Source organism: Folsomia candida, unplaced genomic scaffold, assembly GCF_002217175.1.
Source record: "Folsomia candida strain VU population unplaced genomic scaffold, ASM221717v1 Fcan01_Sc001, whole genome shotgun sequence".
Classification (NCBI taxonomy): domain Eukaryota; kingdom Metazoa; phylum Arthropoda; class Collembola; order Entomobryomorpha; family Isotomidae; genus Folsomia; species Folsomia candida.
Genome location: NW_019091193.1, coordinates 13599278 through 13624732, shown reverse-complemented (window position 1 = coordinate 13624732; position 25455 = coordinate 13599278). Strand labels below are relative to the sequence as shown.

Below are 25455 nucleotides of genomic sequence, written 5' to 3'. Positions count from 1 at the left end.
TGTAAATGAGAGAGACTGCATGTCGTGTGGACGTATTTCTCCAGATCATCATCATGAATATCACAAGTTAAAGAGGAAGCAGCTAAATGCGAGTTTTCCTACTCGTCTCGAACATACTGGTATTTTGGTTGTTGTGTGTAAATAATCTGCTCTAAGTTTAGACGCTTATGCTTGGCGAGGAGTTTATTTAGCCGTCGTCGTCGTCGTCGTTAAACACTTCTTTCTTCTGCTGGAGGAGAGTGCAGCAGACACGCGTACGACGATATGATGATATGTATGAAAGCAGCAAAGCATTTGTCGGGAAAGTGAGGCTTGGAGAGTGTGGTTGGTGCAATGCAACGCTGATTGCTGCTCCTGAGCTCGGGTGCTCGCTGTGGAAGAACTGACTGAAAGGAGTTCAGTGGGGAAACGGTTCAAGTTCAAGTTCAGTCAGTTTCACTCCAGGACTGGACCTGACGATCACACTTTTCTACCAAAATTTCTATTTTCTATAAAAAAAGAGATTATTTTGAAATTAAACCAATCTTACCAATCTTTCTCTCCGTCAACTCAAAAGACTGCATTTTCACTTTCACTTTATACAAAAGTAAGGCTCACCGGAGGACAAACCACAACAAAATACCTACCTACCTGCCTACGTAACCTACCTGTCAGGGAAAGTAGGACCTTAACGAGATCATCACCCCATTCCATCAATGGAGCCTGGACCCTAAATCTGCCAACACGAGTACAAGCAGCAACGAGGAGTACAATCAAAGGACCCATTTGTCATTATGAGTGAATTCAGAGCACCGCAGCCCCCAACGCAGACGAGGGAAACGCACCAGAGTTGCCAAGGCCAGGCAAAGGATGTACCCTTCCTCGGTAAGTCCTCTCTCCCTTTCGCTCCATGCATGCACTCAGTCCAGTCATTCATCCTGCACCGTCGTCATGAGTAGACCAAGGTCGAGCTATGTAAACTCGTTCAAGGTTACGCCACCAACTACATAACTACGTACATACACAAGTACGTAAGGATACGTAAAACCATACCGAGTCAAGCCACCTCATCATAACATGCATGCAGATCCCCGTCCGTACGCATAGCCGGTGTGTGTGTCTGGTTGTTGTGAGGAGCCCTTAGCCAAGGCTACCCTGCTGGCATTGAATCCACCACGGCGGCATCGAAAGGGAAAGGAGCTGCGATGAAGGGTTTGAGACCGTTGACCCTCTCTCTCAATTTGGGGGTTTCATGGGATGTGCCAAGGTTGGGAGGAAAAGAAGGGAAACAGCCTCCGCTCCTCGACACACAATACGGCCCCATGTATTGCGACAAAAGCGTCGCTTTTTACACCAGGCCCACCCACCAACCACGTCCACACCCACGACATCTCAACTACCCCGCCACACCCCCTCCCCCCCGCGTCTCGTGTTCCCCCCTTCCGCCACGCATTGCATACATGCATGAGAGAGCGGGTGCGTAATGGCCACTTTCACCCATACTTTCACCACGCATTTCATCCCATTTTGTGCAGCAGGGCAAGAATGGGTTTCTTGATTTTCTGGCTTGGATAAGAACCGAAAAGATAAGTGACGCGCAGGTCGACGACTCTACGAGGATGACTTTAGATATCGTTTCCTTCGTGGATGTGCCCTAGAGAGCTCGCGTTGCAAGGAGCGATTGTGTTGCATGGGGGTCGGCAGTTCTCGAATGGACCATTTTCATGAGGAAGCTTCGGGGCAGGCAGGTTTGCTATTAAGCAGGAGTTCTCTCTCTCTCCCTCTCTCTAAAAAGTCAGTCAAGTTCATTGCACTCTTTTTGTTCGGGGACGCCGAAATTAGATCACAAACTCCAGCTTTGTAACAACACGACTAGCTCGGTTTGGTCCATAAATATGGTGATGATATCCAATTTTTTGTACACCCAACAACAACCATGTGTTGTATCAAAATGTATTAATATTGTGGTCATTACATATCGTGGTATAATAATCCATTTGACCTTCAAACCTTGCTCCCTCGTAGTCAATTTAATGGGCATCAGAGTTATAGGTGGCGTTCTCCTCTTCATTGATGTACAGAAATACATGGAGTCATTTTATTAATACTCATTTTCGGTCATTTCATGCACTTTCTAGAAACTGTTGAGGGTTCTCATTACAGGTTGAAAATTGTTCTTGGGATTAGTTGAATACCTAGGTGCGTGTATGACACGTTACCTGAATTCCCCTGTTCTAGTAGTTCTATTCTAGTTTGCGTTTCGTTGACCCTTTTTATTGCCAGGCCAGCAAATGCGTCACTCTGCTGTGTCAGATGCTCTATGGAGGCAGGGGAACGTTGGTGGTTGTCTGGTTAGCGGCTGTTGCGCTTTACTCTCGTGCTCTTGCTTTCACCTTGAAATCTTTGGATTCATTGCCCTTAACCGAATCCGAATCCTCGTCCTTTCCAGCAAAACAACTCTGCTTCTGACGCCTAAATTAACACAATCGTACACGGCGATCGACGATCCAACCATTTACCAGCGCTGGACATGCAGATATGCATAATTGGCATACATTGTACGACCAGTCAGCATACTGGAAAAAAGAACACTTATTAATTTAATTACAAGGTGTTAGGTTACTGCTCCATAAAAGCGCTTATTGTGCATAAATACGTATATACGAGTCAGTATACATAAATACGTATTAGATGATAGATGGATGGACAACCTGGTTTCATTTAAAACCAGTTCACATGTCAAAAAAGGCCATAGAATAGAAACAATATCTGATGCAAAAATATGATCTTTCTGTTGATCAGCATTTTTTCAGAAAAGATAAGATAAACATTCTGTCCAGTCTCGTCATAAAAAAAGTTTCCTGCCCATTAATGGGAGGATATTAACTCTCTGCGTGTAAATTGAGACTTTATTTCAAGGCGATCTTATATACTTATTATTTCCATGCTACTATACATTCATGGACCGTTTAACTGTCTTTCCGTTCAAGCTCTTGTGTAAAAGACCCTTCTCAAGCTAGAGCACATAGTAATACATAAGATAATAGATTGTAGTAAACAACAATAAAGTACAGTTGTTCTGTGATGGTTTTCTTTTCGGGGACTCCTCGTTCTTATGGCTATAATTATTATGAAATGATTTTAGTCGTACGTGATGTTGTTGGCGTACATATTTCAAATCAGCATTTCGAAGCATACACAATTCTGCAAAATGCTTATTTATTATTATACGTTCCGTCCATTGTAGAATTAAATTTTAATGCATCCACATATGCAGACATAATTCTAACGAAATGTTTACAAAGTGATAAAAAAGTGTGATTTGGACCACATACATTCATGCACACATACGTCCGACTCAATTATGAATTCACAGAATATACGTATGCACGTATATGGGATGACATAGTGCAACCGATGCAAAAATTCCTGTACTTTGCTCCAATCTACAGTTTCTACTTAATTGTAAGCTAGCAACTCCTATGCACACAATCTGCTCATGGTACGCATATATTTCTATGCGCCACAACTGTCAAAATGCAGCAAGAAGATGCGGGCATGTGCATGTGAGAAAAAAATCACGAATTGCAGGCATTGGGTCTCATAATATGCTCCATGTTTTAATGGATCATTGAATAGGGAGAAGGAGAGATGGGACATTCACCCACTCATCCACGCTCCCACCGAGTGAACTAAAAAATGATTTGAGAATGAAATTGGCTTGGTTTAGTTACGTGTATCAGTGTATAATACCACAGCCCCATGTCGTATACCATGTATACGAGTAGGCAGCTAGAAAAGTAAGCCACGCACCCAATCTAAAAAAACATAAACCAAATGGAATGAAATATTTGGGATAAGAAAAGAGTTACTTGCAGAATAATCAATGGTAGATACTATATATTTATATTCCCGGTGGTTGGTGCAAGCATTTGAGGCCAATATCTGCTCTGATGATGGCGCAAGTATTGGAGTCATCGCGTGGCCTTCCATGCTTTATATGTGTTAGTAATATAAAGTTCATTGGACTCGGTCGTCCGAGAGTATACTTTTGGTTTATGCATATCACGAGAGTAGTAGCGACAAATAAAGGGGAGAAAATAATCGAGGCAAATACCGTGCATTCCAGTGCACGGAAGAGGGTGAAGAGGAAGTGGAAGCAGCAATCCCCCCACCGAGAAAGACGTGGCGTGTGGCGTGGTGGTGGTGGCGGTGGTGGCGTTGTTCAGGGGTTTGAGAGTAACTTGGAGCCACCAGAAAAGAGGTCTTTATTGCGAGGAACAAGTGACGCCGAGCGCCAGGCAAGCATGCAGAGTCACCCCTTTTTCTTCCTCCCAGCCATCGTGTTTACTCACCCGGACGAATAAAAAGTTGGCGAGAAGGGTGTTCAGCAACGCTCTTCTTCTTGTGGGGATGATGAGCGTGCATATACTCGTCCATGGCGTGAAGAAGTAACATATATTGAGGGGATTCATTTAACTAAACCAGAATTACTTGGCCGAGTTAACTCGACACCACCACCGAGCGATACATAACCACATGTATGCATGAACTGGAATTCCATTGCATCATTTGTTTATTAGCATTGGATCCGAACAATGACTTTTCATACGTACCACGTATTTAAATAGCGTGGAATGGCCCGTAGAGTGCTGTGTGGTAGTATCTAGTCTTGTTTTGAACAAGTTTTTAGAGTGTTTGGTTAAGGTTAAAAATATGCGCTGTACTTTGTAAGAGATAAACAAGATGCATTAAATATGTAAAGTTGAAATGGGATGATCAAAGGTTACAAATTTGTTGACTCCAAAAAAGAAGTAATTAATTGTGCACAATATGTTTCAAGGTTAAATCTAACGCTGGGGGCAGGGAACTTGCAACTTAATATAAGTTTATACATAAATACGTAGTTATTGGGATGCATATTTTTGTCATCATCAAAGAACTTGACAAATCAGTGCTACAATTTGTAAGAATTCTTCCTTGCATTTCGTAACTCAAGTTTATTGAGATTGAAATGAAAATCAAGGCAATAAACGTATACATATTTGTGACACGTTGGTGAAAGTCGACTACTTTCACTGGCCCAAAATTCTAGAAACGGTTGAAACATTCTTCTTCTGATGTTGGACATATTTTCCTTTTGGCTTGCTTTCGTTAGTTGTATCGATTAGTTTGTGAGAAGGAGGGTGGAGTGGGGTGGCGTCGCCGTTCAGAAACATTTCCACCAAGACGACGAAAGCAGGCAGGAGGGAGGAAGGGTGGAAGGGTGCGAGAGAAAGGCAGGGGTATATGCACATATATATATGCAATGTATATCTCGTATGTATACATAGATTTCGAAAGTAAGTAAAAGTCTTTGTGCGTAAATGGGATTGACGCAGCCAGGGAACGCATATTAGAGGAAGGAGAAAATGCCGGGTGCGGGTGGAGAGAGAGAACCCGGTTGCATAGAATATGGAGTAGGTGGTAGTGGTCGTAGTAGTGGAAATAGTAGGAGAAACCTATATGATGATAATACGGGAGAAATGGAAGCAGCAGCAACTGGATCAATGTGGTGGTGGTTCCATTCCAGTGAAACTAGTGAAAGAGAGGATATTTTGGAGTTGGGGAAAGTTCCCGAGAAAGGAATAGAATGTAGAAACGGATGGATGGATGCAATGCAGTCGAATGTACTGCCTGCTTGGTGGTTGCACTAGTCCACTTATTCCTTCCTCGTACCCTCGTAGCCGACTACACGCAGCCTTTTATCTGGCTGCAGTGGAGAAGGATTATTATCTAATAACATGGTGGTAGGAGTAGTAGGAGCATGGACAAAGTACGTACGTACAGGATGCGAGGAGTGATCATGGAAACTTTCTCCCTTCTCGGAGACGCATTATGGAATGTGGGGGAGGATGGAGACCAACATCCTCCTGACTCAATGCATTACTTGCACCAGAGAGAAAAGCACCAAGTAATCAGAAATTCCCCTTCCTCAGTCTTCCTCCACCAAAGAAAAGAAGTAAAATCCGAACTTTTCCGAAATAGGGGACCATGTTTCCGGGTCTTTGGTTTACACTCGTCTCGTGTCACCGTGTTATAACATCGTGCGAGCTGGTGCAGCTTGGTGCTCCTGTTTCGAATAACGGTGCGTACACTTACGAGACTCGGCCCACGTTCACGCAATCAGGAATTATTTATACGCATTGTCAGCCCCTGAGCAGTTTGTGTTCCGTGGTCGTTGTCGGCGAACAACGACTCCTATCTGCCGGGCACGCACGCCAACGCCATCGCATTTCATAATGATCAATCCTACTTGCTTACAACTTGTTGTAAATTGTACTTTTGCCACCCAGCCCATGAAATGATTCATCTTCTTTTGCATCTTGCGAGTTGCATCGTCAATGAAAAAGCAAAAGCATTTTCCTTTTGCATCTAATTTGTAGTCAACTCATGAGCCAACAAACAAGTTGATAATCATTGTTCAACAATGCAACTAGTCAAGTGCATCAGGAAAAAAATTCAATGCGCAAAATGCCACCGAAATGAATTACACACGTATCTCAAAAGTATTATATACCTATGCAAACCCCAAGTTTAGTCTGTTTTAATGATACCCAGCAATACGTAAAAACGTAATTATCACCACTATTCACCAATTCCTTATTTTTCATTCACAGTTTTTTACAACTTTTGATATCCTCTATCTAATCTTGCGTACACATATTATTTGTTACATCCCATCCAAAATGGAGATTCGAGAGTATACGTGGTGGTGGATTATACCGAAATTGGTGTCAAGTCAAATCAAAAAGGGTCACAGCCCCACTCATCACACACAAACACACACATGACATAATATGCATTTCCTTTGCCAAATGAGATCTTCTTGTGATCAAATTTACTCTTTTTTCCTAAACTAAATACACAAAGTCTCGTCCAGTCATTCTTGCATAATCCAGGCAGTAGCTCCAAATTATTTCATGTTTTTTAATAGAAATACTGGAGCAATTAATGGCAGCTATGTTGGTGGGACAAATTATAAAGTGCTACGAGGAGTAGGAGTGGGATACTAAAATTTTCCCTGGGTTACGAGTTTATTGAACTCTGTAGTTTCATTTTCTTGCGCTATTATTTTGTGCCGATGCAATCTAGGTCACCTATTTCCACCACCACCACCGCCGCCGACGATGACTACAAGGAGGTTCAACGACCCTCTCACTCTATAGAATTACTCCATATATTTCGTATAGAGTATCAAATTTAATTTCAGTTAACTAAATTATAAGAGAACCTTGGAGTCTGCTCTGCAATAGCTAAGCCTACGTACATATTTGCTGTTCTCTTTACGCTGGTGAAAGGGTATCACCAATTAATTACGATAATTAAAAGAAGTCAAGCTAAAATTCTACACGATATCGAAGGCTTCGTATTCCACAGTTGAATCTATTTTATTCATAAAACATTTACTGTAATGTCCTCAACTCGTGCTCTTGAATTTGCTTATGGGTCATTAGATGATGATTAGTTAATTTTAGATTGTATGTAGTGGGGCAAGAAAAAGGTGACACGGACATTGGCCGCAAGTAGTGATGCTAATGATGATATGAAATTGCTCAACTTTTCAAGTATTATGCATGCCTTCTGGGAATTTCAGCAACCTCCATTCTATTTTGTGGAGTAGCAGAGTTCGAATTATTGGTGGAAATTGCCCGCTGTGCAGTTACTTATTAGTGCTCAATAATATAATGTAATCCTCTCTAACAAGACGTATTCATCCATTCATTCATCCATTGTGCAATATATGAGAGCGAGTAATGCAAAAAAAAAGTCTTTTTACTATGTACACGGTTATTTCTTCCCACTTGGTAAATAAATAAAATCAGTTATGTGGGTATCATTATGTTCTCAAGTTTGAAATATTATTTAAGCATGACAAGCTGTTGTTACTTTGTAGTTAAGTAGAGTGAGTCATGAAATTTCTATTATTCAATCTCATTACGTTACTTTATTCTTCTCTTGTGTGACTCGATTTGGTTAGTGCTGGTTAATTTTACCGTAACAACACCGTCGTCGTCGTCCTCATAATGCAGCACTTTACTCACCCATCATCGCCATCGTTCGTAGTTACATACATAATAATGATTCACTCACTCTTCTTCTTGACGCTCTTAAGTAAGAAGCCCAACAAAGAAATCTTTGAGGAGTCGAGTCCACCACCACCTTCCTCGACGAGCGTCTTGTACAACAATAACGTAATAATGGCAAAAAAAGAGCAAACAAATTCTGTCAGTCGGACGACGACCAAGGGCTAATAAGTGCATTATTATGTAGATCTCGAGATGCTCAAGTTGTTATTCGCCTTAACTTCCGGTAACATTACGCAGTTATTATTCAATTTATAAATAGAGCAATTGAATCACATAAGACTAAGCGATATACATACGAATTGCTGAATTATTTATTATGTGAGAAAAGTATGTATGTACATATTTATGAAGGGTTTAGTATGGAAATTTTCGTCAATATGAGATTGACAGGTTCAGTTAGTCGTACTATTCACGTGAATAAGGGTCGGGCAGAAGCAGGGTCAAGACTGTCCTTTCACGCAGTTCATTCACCTGATGTAAGGCCCTCAAATATGTGTCTCAAAGGCCATGGGGCCAACTTTATTTCATTGTTGTTGGGTGACTAAACTGCTCATAAACAATTCCTAGAAACACACATAATAAATATATTTTGAGAATATGGGTGAAAGAACAGCACACGGTACTTGGTGTTACTGGTGGTTACTGGTGTGTATGTACGTGCTTTCAAACCCGCACCTGCCTTTTCTTGTTACTAGATTCAAGTGCTTTGTAGAAGTATAGGAATTCCCTTTACTCTGTTCAGGTTTCTTCCCGTTTCCCGTTTCCCTATTGCACATCCACGCACACACGCTGCATGGTAAATAGAATATAGCGTCATATTTGCTTTTACCTAAATACTTGAGTAATAATAATATGTGTAGAAAAAGAGGCATTTTTTATGTAGTTTACTCAGAATCCCCACTGACTGATAATAAATAGGCGACCGACCAAGTAGAACTATGTATTTGAATGCAAAGCAAAGGTAACTGAACTGTGAACCCGTTAACTTAAAGTAACTCGTTTAGCTATAGGCCATAAATAGTTGACAATAAAATCTGACCCAAAATCACAATGTTCCGATTATTCATTTCTTCTGGAAATTTCAAGTGTTATTGCTCTCTCACTCTCGGATTAAACTAGAGCATTCTGAACCCACATGCATGATAACCAACAGATTTGTTTAAAAGATGCATTAACCATTTGTTTAAATAATTAGGGGTTTAATTGAAGATTTAAATCTGAGACTGAAAGTTGTGGGAGTGAAGATGTGATTAAGAAATGAGAGTAATTAAAAATGTAAAGCGAGATTGTTATACTTTTACTCGAAATTATATAATCTGCATCTCAAAAATTTATACCACAGTAAAACAACAATCAAAAACTACCTCGTAATTGTTGTGCTTAAAATTTGAAGATGAGTTTGCTATAAAATAATGGGAGAGTGGATTCGGTTGAATAAATTTAAGATTTAATTACTGCTTGATAATACACGTACCAGCTTCATGGTTCAATTGTATTTAAGAAAAAGTACAAGTCCACTTTTACTACTGGTTTTGTTCTACGCACTGCCTTATTATTTATCTGAGCAAAACTCATTATGATAAATACAAACTAATTAAATAAATCACAAATTAATCTTTCTAGATTAATAAGATTATGTAATAATGACGGAATATCTGCCACGTAAAAAGAATTTCATTGTCAACAGACAAATGTCAATGACTTGTTCGTGTCGTGTCGTGCGGGAATATGGACGAGGCAAATAAATTTATTACAGTTACCTAATTGGTAGTAGTAGAACAAATTGAAGGAGGCCAACGTCATGCAACTACATAAGTTAGCTACATATATTTATATACACTCTTTTATAGCTCTACATTGTGCGAAATTCGTAAATGGCACGTACCACAGTTTTTTTTGCGATAGTAGTATGTAAATACACATGGATTCATGCATTATATGAAACTGTGCGTCGCTGAGGTTCGCATTTCGCGTCGTCCTCAACTTTTGGCTTGAGCCGGAGTGGTGCTATTGGTACTGCTTCTGCTACGAACGCTTACAATGTTCAGAGAGACTCAGTCAGTCAGTCATTGGTTTTGGCATTCGGCAGAAGAAGAGAGAGAAAGGATTCCCTGCTGCTGCTGGGTACTGCACAAGAACCCGTTATTTAGTTCACATTGTTACACTAATCTTAAATCCCGATTGTTAACTGAGCTCAAAAACTCGCCCAACCTAAAGAACTGTGAAAAAAGTTTTTTTTCTCATCTGCTCCTACGTCTCCTACTTCTTCCTGTCTTAACCAACCAACCAACTACCCATTATTATCATACTGCATTGTTATAATCATCATCAAAGCAACAAAGGGAAATATATATGAACCATCAAACGGTTCAGTTACACCACAAACAAGAACATTTACAACCAAAACAAACCCACCAACTGTAAAGATTCCCATCAACTTGTTCTCTACCATCACGCATACGTGCATACGTACGTACGTACACACATTCATACTCTCAATTACTGCAAGTACAAAATCAAATCTCACTCAAAACAAGTCACAACAATGACGGTGACCAAGTTAAAGCAGAAAAGTTATGATAAGTTAAGAAACAATTATTGCAAGAAGTTGCAAAAACAAAAAGGTGGTGGTGGTCGTGGCTGCACTGCAGACTCGTCGTCTGATGTTGAATCGGATGATTCCTCCTCCTCCTCTGGAAATAATCAAAATATTATCAAATTTCTGGAGAGCAAGTACGACTCCAGCAACACTAATCACAAGTCATCTCAATTGCTAAGTCTTCTCAGTGATGGGCCTCAGGTGTTACTTAATGAGACTGAGGAACTGGTCCAACACTATGTTCACCATCACCACCAGAGTCAAACTCCTCCACCCCCACCACTTCTCACCACCACTCCCCCCGTCGTGGTGGACATAAGTGGAGATGAATACTGTGGAGAATTGTCTCCTGCTGACTCTTTTCCTGGTGAAAGTTCCCCCACCAGCAGCTTCACGTCTCCAGAACCGGAAGCAGAGTCCGAACCTGAGGAGGAGGACCAAGGGGAGGAGGAGGACAGCAACGTCCTCTTCTGTGGTCATCACGTGGGAAAAGTCCTCCTATCCGGTAATTTTACTGCAACTTATGTCACTCTTTGGTAACAATGATGAATCATAATTAGAGGCAAGGTGCATAATGTAGTTGTTGCACTACGGCGGCTGCATACGTAATATAAAAACTAACACATTGTTGTTAAAGCGCTGAGATTCAACCCATATCTTTATCAGGAGGTCAACGAACTGGTGGCGGTGGTGGTTGGCAAAATAGTTGGGACGAGCAAAATGTATATATGCCTGTGCTGTAAAGAAAGGGCTGAGTAGAGCTAGACTTTTAGCATGAGTAGTACGGGATGACCCAAATTTGCAAAATCGAGGTTGGTTGCACGTCACCGTCACCCAAGTTCGTTGAACCTTCCATTGTACATATACCAGATAAAAGCCTCAGTATGGTCTTTATATGTACATACTCTATGTCCTTGTGCCACAAAACACACGGTTCCGGTAGAAGCCATATGTACATACGTACGTATATACGCGTGTGTATATAATAGGATATATGTACATACATAGGTTCCAAAGTTCCTTGCCCTCTCATCAAACTAGGATCAATCCTAGGTATTTCAGCAAAACATGTTCATATTTCAGTGGATAAACCGGAACCGTCCGTTCAGAGTTATGCATATGTACATATCTATCCAACTAATATGCATACTCTGTTTGTGGCGTGATGTGTGCTCAATTCCGGGTTTAGTTAAATGTTATGTAAAAACAACAATTTAGGCAAATAATAATTCCAAGTATTGCCCAGTCGGCGAGACATTGTGACGACCCACCATGTCATGTTCGTAAAGGACATATTTTGTATGACCCAGTATTCACTCGTCTCATCTCAGCATATCCATATTTATCGCATATATGTACATACATTCATCTCTGGGTTTAAAGAGGAGTATGTGCTGGCTGCTGAATTGACCTCAAAACCAACAGCAACTTGTCCAGATGGAGTTTGTTCATCTATGTATCCTGAATGAATGGAGGTTAGCGAAGAGTGTGTAAAGTTGTGATGATCCAGATTTGAGAGGGTGGAACCGTGTCCACATTATAAAGCCAACACTTCATGCGAACGCGTATAGCCACCTCCACCGTGCTTTCTCCTCTAATAATAAATGTTGACAAGTACTTACTTACACAAGTTGGTTGCTCCATATTCCGCAACAGCTCTGGTAAACAGCAGCATTGGCAGTAAAGTCATTATTACAGTATCATCAGAGTTGTGGTTGGTGACATAGTGTCCTACTTTCGCACTCCCAGTTCATTCACCTCCTCGCTCGCATACTCTCTCTCTTGCGAGTTTGATGCGATATTGTAGGCAGCAGCAACTACACATTATTGCTCGACGAGATGCAATCGCTATGAATTTTATGCTGCAGCAATTTTTGGGGGTGATACGACTCCTGCGTGGTGACTAAATCATTACAACATTTGGTGCGTCAATTCTCCTGAATCAGGCAGGGCTTTCACCCGGGATTAGGTATGCAAAAGGTAGCAAGTGTACTACCCGTGTGGTATGTGGACAGTCTCTGACGATGGTTGGGGGTGCTATGTTGTTGCAAATAACTGGGGCTTTGTTGGGCTTGCAAGTTCTTATTTCGAGATTGAGGGCATCGTTCGGCATTCATGTTGCATGAGTACATTGATTTGACTTTAGGTTGTTCAACTCTTTCGTGCATTCATCATCATGTTATTATGTCATTTAGTTTTTTACTACTACTTGACTTGAGGTGCAAATCCTGTATCCAACTTACTTCCTCTCCCCCACCACCTCTCCAACTCGCCTTGCCCGCATGAACATAAACTATTTACTCTGTATGGATTTACGGTTAATTGTTTACAAATTGGTTCATATTATGGAACTCTACTTTTTTCGCTGAATTGCTAATTCCTACATAATTTTTTACATAAGTTGATGACACCATCATCGTAACTATTTTACTCCAAATATGTATATGTTGTGTCCACATGTATACATATCAGTGGTGAGTAATGGGCACCATTAATACCCGTTAGCTGGCATTATGTTACAGCTAATATGAATGCATAGAGTAATTACAAGGAGAACTTTATGTAATCGACACATGATTAAAGATGCACATACAAAATGCAAGTGAAAGCTCGTCAAAATCTCATTGGAATAACCACTGACAGAACAGTGGTGCAATGCCACTTTGTGTGTATGTACATATGTAGATAATACATATTTCTTAATGAAATGTTTGCTGTATTATTGACTTGACTCTTTATTATTTGACAAAGTGAGATTTCGTAACGAACCAGCAGCATATACACACTATCAACTTTGCACTTAAGCAGTGCGTGGTAGAGGTTATTGTGCTAATTACAAATTTTGCTACTTGAACAATTGCAAATTGAAAGCCCAGCTCGTTATTGCACACCCTGCTCTCGACGTGAGTTCAACGACTGCTGAAGGTCATATTAGCAAAGTTAAACTTTTTTTGCATGCATTGCGTGTTTGATTGAAATGTTGCAGCTACATACAAGAATACGTAGTAGCAAAGGAGTCAAGTATTTAGCACAGCAATCTGACACGTAATAATAGTTGACAGTTATTCATTTCCGGATGAACCATAAAGTTCAGTTCCATCACCTCCCGTAATATCGTCACCTACCTTCATCAATCCACAGCAACATCCATTACAAGAGTCCTGGCTAATTATGCATGTACGACATTTCATTTCGAGCTGATTTACTTAACAATAATCATTTAAGAATTTCGTGGAAACCCTTTATTAAACGAGGTGTAAATAACAGGTGCTGAAAAAGGATGGATGAGGAAGTATTAGGTATGTGTGTCTGTACATATGTACATTTGGTTAGTAATGATGATGATGAGTATGATGTACATCTGTGTAAAAAAGAGGGACAGGTCGTTGGACAGACAATAACTGGTGTATGCATATATCCATAGGTATGGCACGCTGATAGATGGGAAGAGCTTATGTACATACATACTTACGTCACACGACAAGTCAAATCACAAGTTCACTTAGGGATATTTGTGGGAGCGTTGGCTGATAACTTGCCCCTTTTTGCAAGCAAATTGCAAGGTGTACATATAATTTATCTTGTGTAGCAGCACACAACACTATTGCAATCAAGTAGTAAAAAATGACGACGACGGCAATGACCTCGCTCGCTCGGAAGAAGTTGAAAGTGCAGCGGAAGGAAGAGCTTCCTCTCTCTCTTTCTGCTTGTGCGTACATGTGGGGAAACCTGTAAATCCTCAAATCCTGATAGTGTTCTAACATGAACACACTTAAGATAGTCGTCGATTCGATTGTTGGTATTTCATCCTACGCTATTAGCAACAGGCATTAGTATAAAAACCTAGTCGATGCGTGTCATTCACTTTTCTCACCCATTTCCACTTTTATGAAAGGGTTGCCACTGCTGCTATTTTGCTGCCTGCCTGTATGTACATACATACATTATTGTTGTGATGTCTTTTGGCTAAATAAATCTGCTGGCGTCGGCCTACCTTTTCTAAACTCGTCATGCCATCATGGTTTGAAATACTTTCAAAAGAAAGAATTTTTCGTCAAGCCATGCCAAGTCAAGCATCAAGTTAAAAGAATACACAGCGTCCTAAGACTTGGTTTCTCTTTTTCCTTAAATGGAACAATAAATTTGGATGGTAGACCAGTTTCTTGGCTTAAACTAAACCAAACCACCCATATTTTAAAAGTCATCGACCCATTTGAGAAGTTCAGAAACGGTTGCCAATTAGCACACCATTCTGCACTGTCTTTTTCATCTATGACATGATTCTTCCCGAGCAAAAGTTTGTCACACGCTCCAGTCAATCGCATCGCGCCCTCTTATTTAGCGACGGCATAGGAACACAGAGCAAAGGAAAATGAGTGGGTGGATGTAATGAGGATTCGATAATAATGTGCCAATGCCACGTACAACGGCTGCTGCTGGATTTAGGTCGGTAGCCTTTCGCAGTTTTCTGACCCCACGGTGACGATACGATTAAGTTGACACAAAACGAGATGATGATGGAATGAGAGCCGGATTACATATTATTCTCTTGCCTCGCTCTCTCGTGTGTGTGTGTATGAGACATGAGCAAACTACCTTATTTGTAAAACAAACAATCATACATATTTTATTCAGATATGAAATTGATATACAGAGTGAGAGTGTTTTTTCTCAAACTTGAATTTCTAGTACATAATTAATTATATATGTATTTGCATTTCTATATAAGCCGGACTGTCAATAAAAAAATTAAATTAAATTCTTCGAGTCTCTGATCCATATAAATTAAACTTTTATCATAAAGTTAACATTTTTATTTATTTCGAGGTGTGAGTAATAAACACCTCCATAATTTGGAACGTGTTGTTATTATTGAGCGTACAATAAATAGTATACATTCAATGACCGAGGATGATGCGATGATGTCAAGTCAATAACCCTCTGGCTCTGTATTCTTCGTGGTAATTTCACTTTCCCCATATTCCACTTTTGTTATCAATAATGGGAACAATCAATTTCCAGAGAGTGACTGAAGTCTGGATATAGTCTTATTTTTGCATATTCCTCCGGAACGCTATAATTACAAATTATCTCATAATGCACGTGTACATACATAGTGGACCATTAAAGTTAGGTGAGCCGACAAAAGTCTATGACGACGATGATGATGATGACGAGACGATGTACAACCACAAATAATAATAAGAACATAACTCGAGTTCCTTAACCCGTCATTCATTATTATTGCTATACACATGTCTACCTTAGCGAGCTTTGAATTTGCAAAGTAGAGTGCAAATAATAAGCAACTCATTCCCTCACGGTTCATTGTAACCTCTTTTATAATATACGGATTTGCGAATAATAAGTTGCCATACAGTAACATACTAAGAAAGGCAAGCCGGGTATACGTGTGGTTATTATGCACACAAGTTTGTATGAAGGAGAAGATGACGACGTGGTGGTGGATGCAGTTGTTGAAACATTATTCTCGAAAAGAAAGAAGCAAGTCGTCCATTCCCAAAAACATACTAAACTCTATCCAAAATGCCAACTATCTCTCGTGGTGGATGGGATGTAGTAACACACATAAGTTTCATAAGCGAGCGACTAATAAGAGAGTTGGTGGTTGGTGGGAGAGCAAGCAACCTATTATTGTGAGCAAAGGGTTGAGTTGAACGAACTCGTGGACGAAAACACTATCTGACTCGTATAACGTGACCATGAACTCAATTACTTTACTTTTCAGCCGAGTCGAGCCTTATGCACGAGTCGTGTCTGTTTGTCTGCCTTTGGATAAGTCTCTTGTTAGACTGATCTTATTCTGTATGAGACTTGGTACACATGAATCAATGTCTAACATGAGGAAAATCGGTCACTATTTATTACATTGCTTGAAAAGGGGGCAACATTAGACTGCTTTCACTACTACCAATTATGTAGTCTCACAAATCTCGCTTCGCCCCATCTGCACAGCGAAATAACGATCTACGCATAAGAGGCGTCAAATTAACTTTCACGAAGCAAACCCCAGTCTACTTTCTCCCACAGACTTTCTCTCATAAGCACAGACGTACCTTGCCCTGCATATAACCAATTGGACACCCTGACTCGGGCTGTGGAAAGCTGTACCGACAGGTTTTCTCGCTCCCACCTATCTTCAGGTTATTCATCCCCCTCTCTCCCACCAATAACAAACCAGCGTCGTCGTCGCTCGACTAAATATGCTATCTTTCTTATCAGCATGCAATGTATGTAAGTGTATCGCAGCAGTGTTTTTTTTCTCTCTCTCATAAAGTGCAATACACCTTCAATTTGCACATAGATTATCAATTATTGTAGAATCTGCATTCATCTTTCCAAAAATTATTAATCAAAACCAGATTTACTTTTTTACGGAAGGAGTCGTTGTTACATTGCAATTTGGGCATAAGGTTTTATTTTCATATGCTAATCTGTGCATATTCTTTGACCTATCTAAATATCTTTCTTAGCAAAAATTGGAGACCTACATTTGTTGATGCTTTAATTTCTTGCAGTGTGCGTAATACTAGTTGATACAAATAATTTGCATTGTCTTGTGCTCTCTTTTATGCATTCTGTGCAAATCTATTAAATTTCATATATTGAACGACTTCAGGTCGTTAACCTACATAATTTAACAATTCGGTAGTAATAAGAAAAAGTAAAGGGATTACCATTGATTCATTATTTACTTAAAACGCTTATTAAGGCAACACTTTGTTTCCGGTGTGAAGGGACCTACATCAGCTTTTATCCTGCTCACGTGAGTTCATACATCTGCTCCCTTCAAGGAAAAAGGTTCAAATTCCCCATCCAGTTTCTTGTCCCCTTTTGGCCTTTTTTCCTTACTTATGTAACATTAATCGCTAAATGCATGTATGCTTATGGGAAAACTAATTACGACGCAGCAGGGCTCGAAAGAAGAAAAGAAAGGAATATGGACAACCTGTTTGTACATAGTTTTTAAACGAGTGATAAAATATACGCATTAGATGAAGCACTTTCGGGGCGGAGTAAGTGAACCTTGGTTTCGGTCATGGTGTTCTCTATGAAAACACGGCGTTAGCGTGGTTTGGTTAGGTTATTGTCATCAATGAGAAGCGTTATTGCCCCAATAATATTGTTGTGAACATTCTTCTTACATGTACCTCTAAGCATACATAGATCGGATATTTCAGTTCTCTGTTCTCCGGAGTACTCAATACGCAATCCAGACATGTAATCCGGGGTATTCGACGAGCACTCCGACCTATGCTGCTGGAGTCAATGGTCAGAGAAAAGCACGTCGCGTCAGGTTTTTGGTCCACTCGATACAAAAATACACACAAGGTGTAACCTCAACAAATAACAAAGTGTATTGACCACCACACAAGAGCTCACAAATGTGCTCAATAAATGCATGGGACACATGCCATGCTCATTACAATGAATTGTTGAATTTTTAGCATTACACAAATACATGCTCGTATGCATGTAGATACATATGTGCATAAGAGTACATTGCATGCACATACATTGCCCTCCAGTATTAAGCCGAGTCGCATAATTGTTTCAAGGTGTCAACAAACCAAGGAGTAGGCTTAAGCTGTATTGCATGTGGGAAGGTATGGAGGAAAGTAAAGGGTTAAATAGTATGATCCAGAAAGTGGTATGTGGGAAAAGTGGTGGGCAGAACGGGAGGTGGTTGTTGTTTGGTAGTAGTTTTTGAAGGAGAATGGATAGGAATAGGTTAATGCCCTACTGTCCAACAAACTCCGAGTAGAAGGTCATTGTATTTGTATCCTTGAGATACTTTGGAGTTCTATGTCCTCTATTCGAATCCTGTGCATGTTAAACGAAAACGCGTCCCAAACCCACCAATGCCGAACGATGATGATGATGATGGGACCGTTCACTCCTGGAATGGAACTCAACCAGACTGCTACCCAGTCAAGTTCAGTTTCAATTTCACTTTCATTGCCAACAGTTCACTCTTAAACCGACTCTCTCTAAAACCAAGTTAAACCAAAAAACTGGTCAAGCAACCCACCAGCCAACAGTGTTAACTTTCGGAATTATTGCTATTATCATTCGGTGTAAGAACAGTGGGTGTGGATTCAAGTTTCAGCACTTGGAAATTGCATTGGTGAAGTAGCTATCTTATAAAACTTTATGTGGCACAGCAAGTGTGCGTTTGTGGCAGTCTTGGAATTTTGGACAGCAAATGTGCTCTCTGTTTAAATGTACTTAGCCAACTTGGACATTGATCCAAAGGGATTCAAAATGATGGATTATTACAATAACTGCGACTCTAACAACAATTTACTCATGGGGTGTGGGAGTAACAACGTGTCCAGCACCATTGATATCGGTATGATGAAAAGTGTCCATGAATTTTTCTGATTACAAATAAGTCGGAATTAGTATAGCGTTGGTTGGGATGTCTCATATTCGTCATTGCATGCAGGCATACGCCGTACGTATTACGTAGACGTATGCACACATGCAAGTTTTAGCCTTGAACTGCTCCACACGTTGATGATGATGTGATGCGAGAGCGTCGCGTCTCATGTTTGTTACCATATTATTACAAATACCACGGCACACATACTCTCTCACATTACATTATTTGTGGTGGTGAAATATAAATGAATGTCATCAATGTATTGTCTTTAAAAGTTGCTAACTTTTGCCTTTTTTCTCAATTTTTTCAGAATTTGACGGAACAACAGTTTTGTGTCGAGTGTGTGGAGATAAGGCTTCAGGATTTCACTACGGGGTGCACTCATGCGAAGGTTGCAAGGTAATTTAGTACATTTAATACTATTTGGCATAAATCATAGACTGGTCCAAGAATATGGGAAACGTTCCCATTCTTCAAATATAGAAATCACCCGGGCATTTGCATAAGCAACATTTTAAAATAATAAAAGACTTTGGTCCAATATTTGCATCCTAGTGTCGGTCATTCTTGTGAGGGTGCAAGGCAAACCTCTTTTACCAATTTGTACACACGTCTTTTTAAAGGATGCATATTATACGGTATCATCATATGCATATTATATCATGCATAGTGTTGTTGTTGGGGATATATGGGTCGGTGAACTCTCTCGAGTGAGGGTCATTGTGATATTGGCATATGTATCGCAATGTGCAGAAAGTAGTACAAATGTTGCAATGCATTTGAGAATGCCACAAGCAAACTAGTCTTGTTCTTGCTGATTGTAATAACTTTTCACAACTTTTTCATTTCGTTATACATACGTACATAGTATACGTAAATTAAGATTAGTTTCATGTGCATTACTGCAATCATTTCATGTCATGAATTATTTTTGCAGGGGTTCTTCCGCAGATCAATCCAACAAAAAATACAGTACCGACCATGTACAAAAAACCAACAATGCAGTATCCTCCGGGTCAACAGAAATCGATGCCAGTACTGCAGATTGAAGAAATGCGTACAAACGGGAATGTCAAGAGATTGTAAGTACCAATTATTTCTTTTTTGCATTTTGTTTGAAGCAGTTCCATAAAGAGTCATGAAGACCAAGAACCAAAATTAGACTTGAACTTTTACAACTATTTAGTTATGACACAAAATTACGTATTTATGTATATTAGCGTTGCACTCCATTACCTCACAGTCATCATAAAAATGCAGTCGCACATATTTGGTTAAACAATAGTCTTCAAAATACTGACTTAATGGTTTGTTTATTCAAACTCTACTTCTCTCGCTTGTTCATAACACATATGCAAAATAAAGCAGAATATGAATGAGTCAGGGGCCATTCAACAAACTCAAGACGACGCACTTTTTACTTACTCATCAGGGCTACATTACTGCAATGGTGACACACGAAAATGGGATATGATTCTTGAATGAGCCTTATTGTACGTACATATACACTTGAAGAAAAAATACATAACACGAACCAAAGTAAACACTTATTTAGGTAGCTAATTCTAGACGGTGTGCAAAGAAAAGCTCACCTCACATTATTATTATTAGCATTTCACAACAATGATCATCAAGCAATGCAAGTGCAGCAGTGGATGGTGCAATGCAACCTTATACATACTTATTTAGACTGCGTATTCGTACTACACGAGTACGAATTGCTAACTTGACTCCATCACCACCGCTTTGCTATTTTTTATTTATTTGGTAGTGTTGTTGTTGGCTATACCGTGTATAACAAAGGGATGAATTAGGGCCAATGAACCCCGTGGGATAGGATGCAATGAAAAGATAAATGAAACTCTCTCTGTGCTAGTACATACAATATATAAAATATAAAAAACATGGCTTGTGAATAAGTAGAGCAGAGTGTAACTGTAGGTTGATGACCCATGTTAGCGTTGCTTTGCTTAACAACGGTATCCTATCCTACAAGAAACAACCACTATTTACTACTACTACTACTACTATTCACTTATCATCGTGATTATAATAGGCATCATAGCAGCCAACTTTTTCTCAGTCCTCCTCATCATCGTTGCACTTTATTCTGTGTAGCTTTCTACACCGGTTATACAGATGCATACATACTCAGGGCTGCCAGCTCTCTAAAATCAGTCACTTTGTGCACTTCATCAAGGGTAGTCGTCGTCGTCGTCGTCGTCACTCTGTGCAACTTTTGAATCATTGTGAATATCATAAAAGCGTGGTTAGTTCTACTTGGGATGGAATCATAATAACTCTTGTTGCTCATGAAATTGAGGTTGGAAAGATTTGGAGGCAAAGAGAAATCCTGTGATTGTGAAACTTAAGACGAGACAGCAGAAAACGTGATTTTTTATTCATTTTGGAATAATTGTCAGTGGTGGTGGAAAAAATATTTGGTTGGATTGTGTCGTGTGTGTGAATTGTTACTGATATCGTCTCAAAATGGTTGCACCCACAAAAATGAAGAGGAGGTTCGCCAGCCAACAGGCTGCGGAAGGAAACCACCCACTCCATCCGAGTGGGGGTGGCGGTTTTGACCCTATTGGATCGATGCACCAATGTAATGATAATATAACAAAATGCATATATAAGTACGTATATATACCTAGATAGATAGAGGTTGAGAAATGCATGATGCAAATGCAAGGATGCTGACAGTTTGAGCAGAGAGAGAGAGAGAGGAGTGAGAAATCAAGGCTAAATTTAATTCAGTCAATCTTTTAACTGTTGACTCATTCGCTGCACCACGATGATATGTGGTGGTAGATATTGCTGTTTTATTCGGGAAGTGAGATCAACGAATTGCAAGGTCAACAAGAAGGTTGAAAATGTGCGTCGCCGTAGTGTGATAGTCTATGAACAGGAAAAGTGGAAAACAACCCTGACTTGAGATACGTATAATAATATGTAGTACGTACGACGTATGTGAATCATGGCATGGTTTGGTATGGGAGGTTAGGTAATTCTATTCCTGGAAGAAACCGTTTCGAGAAAATATAATATGTATCACCACTCGAGTAACAGACAAGGACAAGGTGACTCTGACTTTATACTCGTCGCATGTATTAGGAATCAAAGAGAGAGAGAGAGCTTGAGAAATTGAGAAATCTAGGTCTTCATGGCATTAGGTCTAGGTTAACATTTTCATTAAAAGTGTCTAATTGTGTCTCGTTTTGTTTAATCCTAAAGCCGTTCGGTTCGGTCGAGTTCCAAAGGTTGTACGACAAAAGGTCAGCAATTTACTCTATTTACTCTGAACTACCTTAACCCATTTCGACCTATTTTTTAGTTAAGTCTAACAATTTTGTGTTACCATTTTTCGCTCCAGATTTTGGAAGCAATGCAGCAAAGTAATAACGCTAAGGCGAATGAGCGAGCCATGAGCACTGAATTGGAAGACATCAACAAGTTGACTACGACCGTTATCCGTGCCCACATGGAGACTTGCGAATTTACCAAAGGTAAGACATGCATTTTTTATTATGTCTTGTGTGAATATAAAATAAGTTAGGTAGCGGTGATATTGATTGAATTTGGAAATTTGTATTTTTCTTAGATAAAGTTCAAAAATGTTATCAGAATGCATTGTTGAAGAAGCAACAAGAGCAAAACAAAGCATCGACTCGTTTTGATGGTCATTCTATGACTTTGGTAAGTATTTAAAAGAAAGTTGTACATAGAAAAAACGCAGTATTGACTGAGTGAGCATACTACTTTCTATAATAAAATAATAATAACATGTTTATTGTTGCCAACACATAGGCTTGCCCATTAAATCCACATCCTCAGTCAACCACAGAAGACTTTAGCGAGCGATTCAGTCCTCAAATTCGTGGCGTAGTTGAGTTTGCGAAAAGATTGCCTGGATTCTCATTACTTTCACAAGATGATCAGGTCACATTGCTAAAAGCTGGAGTATTTGAAATCCTCTTGGTCAGACTGGCATGCATGTTTCAAGGTGAGCGATTAAATTAATCAGTCAATTACTTATTAATTGATTAACAAATTTTAACCTGTCAAGGTTAAAGATATTATTTATTTATCTTCGTATGGATGAAAGAGTCTAATCGTATAAAATTGAATGAACAGGAAATACCATGCTCTGCATTAATGGAGAGCTTCTAGAACGTGAAACCGTATCTGCTCACCAGAATGCAAGATTCCTTCTCGATTCCATGTTCAAATTCGCTGAGCAATTCAACAAGCTCGGGCTCTCCGATGAACAAATTGGCATCTTTTGTGCAATGGTTGTTCTGGCTCCAGACAGGTAAAGCCACTTAATAACACTTGATAATACTCTACACAATAGTCTTGTGTGAATAGAATTAATCTAATAGATCAACTTTTATTAAAATTCTTTTAGACCTGGACTACGAAATGTAGAATTGGTACAGCGACTTCAAAGGTAACCAACTACACTGTTAATAAGAATCTCCATATGAAATTACATAAGTGTTTGTAAAACATTTTGCTTACATTTCTCATTAATGTTTTTAGACATTGTCGCTCAGCATTGCACTCACTTGTCCCAGCTTACATGATCCAAGAATTGGACAGAAAAATTCCAGACTTGAGGACTCTAAAGTAAGTTTTCATAGTATATTAAGCTTTTAATTATTCCAAGTACATTTTCATACAGTGTCTAACCAGTATTTTTCTTTATTTTCTCTATTATAGCACCCTTCACTCTGAGAAGGTAGGTTACATATATAAATACGTTTAATCATTTAACGAGTGATTGAGTGACTGATTTCTAATGACTGACTAATTTAACTAATTATAGCTCTTGGCATTCAAAATGGAAGAACAAAATCAGGCAAACGCTGCAGATTCTCAGATGCAACACTCCCCTGTTAGTATTGCCAGCAGTCATCGAAGCAGCAGTTCTGTTGACTCTTTGGATAGTTTTCACACCAACAGCAACAGTACCCATGGTTCTTCCTGCAACGACAATGACTTACCCATTCGGAGACTGAGCGCAGGCACTTGCCCGTACAAATTCCCAAGGGTGAGCTTAATTTAAATAGAATAGCATGTTAAAACTTGGAGACAAACACATTGCATAGTCTCAGACAAAAAATTTATGTCATGAAAATTAACCCGAATATTTTATTCTTGCAACTACAGGCGCTCGAAAGCCCCAGTGGAGATTCTGGTATCGAATCTGGAGCATGCTCTAGCCCTGCAAGATCCGAACAAGATATTCCTATTCTACCGCCAACTCCGAGCAGTAGTAGTAGCAGCAGCAGCAGCAGCAGTCATCATCAACACAATCAAGATGATATGCCAGTTCTCAAGCGAGCCCTACAAGCACCTCCCATGATTGACACAAATCTTCTCATGAATGAGGCTTACCGTCCCCATAAAAAGTTTCGGTGAGTCTCAAATTACATTGTGCATATTCATGTAGCAATGTATAAATATTTTTTAATTTGTGTCGAATTAGGTACAGCGTGTCAGAAAAATCTCACTCGGGCTCTCCCCCACCGTCAATGATGAACCAACAACAGTCAAGTCCAGTCTATGTGCAGTCACCACCTGCGAGAAATACCCCAGGACCAACCCCACCACCCCATCAGCTGTATCCTCAGTTAGCATCGGCTCTAACTCAACCAAGAATTTCAAACTGTCCCCAACAATCTGGTCCAATGAAGCATTTCAAGTCCCCCCTTCAGATTCAGCACTCGACATTGACGAGGACGCTGAACGAGAAACCCAAACTTTTGACTGAAGACGGTACGTACTTGTTCACTTTTATAACTTGTTCAATGTCGCATGAAATAATTATTACTTAGGGCACAAGATAAAAAATATTTAGTTGAATACTAAATTATATGTTTATTTTTGTACAGATTCTGTTACCAGTGACTTGCTACATTCAATCATCATGAGAAATGGAAATAGTGATGCTCCAAGCCGACACTATTCAGCAATGGAAACAGATAATCCAACTCTGTGCGACAACCAAGTTCCATTAAATCTCTCCACAAAGATTCAAATTTGTTAGAAAGTTATTTCGATCTCCTCAAAAAATGTGTATTTAATGTACATGATTACCTGTACTTTTCCCAGTGTTATATTGTTGTGGTGCCTAGTTTTTGTCTGACTTTTTTTATATTGTGTCCAATAAAGTAACTACTGTACAATGCTTACTTAGTAGAAAATCTCATAACGTCCTCTCTCTCTTGCATTCATTTTTACAATTTTACATGCGACGCTCATACATACATACATATTACATAAATATATACGTATGTATTTGTATGTATATCTGAATTATTCAACACATTTCA

At 39.6% G+C, this 25455-nt stretch overlaps 1 protein-coding gene across 5 annotated transcripts; it reads left to right on the top strand.

The window, feature by feature from the left end:
* The first annotated feature begins 447 nt into the window (after nt 1-447).
* On the top strand, nt 448-25314 carry LOC110842262 (nuclear hormone receptor E75). Of its 5 annotated transcripts, none has more exons than XM_022087974.2 (15): nt 448-864; nt 19425-19513; nt 20052-20196; nt 22352-22392; nt 22491-22623; nt 22719-22813; nt 22925-23120; nt 23252-23429; nt 23526-23567; nt 23660-23746; nt 23840-23858; nt 23946-24170; nt 24290-24537; nt 24609-24898; nt 25015-25314. In XM_022087974.2, exons 1-15 carry the CDS (start codon nt 774-776, stop codon nt 25167-25169), a joined length of 2034 nt encoding a protein of 677 aa, XP_021943666.1. In that variant the 5' UTR covers nt 448-773; the 3' UTR covers nt 25170-25314. The 5 variants fall into 5 exon arrangements, with proteins under 5 accessions (XP_021943666.1, XP_021943664.1, XP_021943665.1 ...); XM_022087972.2 differs by lacking the exon at nt 448-864 and adding an exon at nt 10198-11212; XM_022087973.2 differs by lacking the exon at nt 448-864 and adding an exon at nt 18647-19081.
* The last annotated feature ends 141 nt before the right edge of the window (nt 25315-25455 follow it).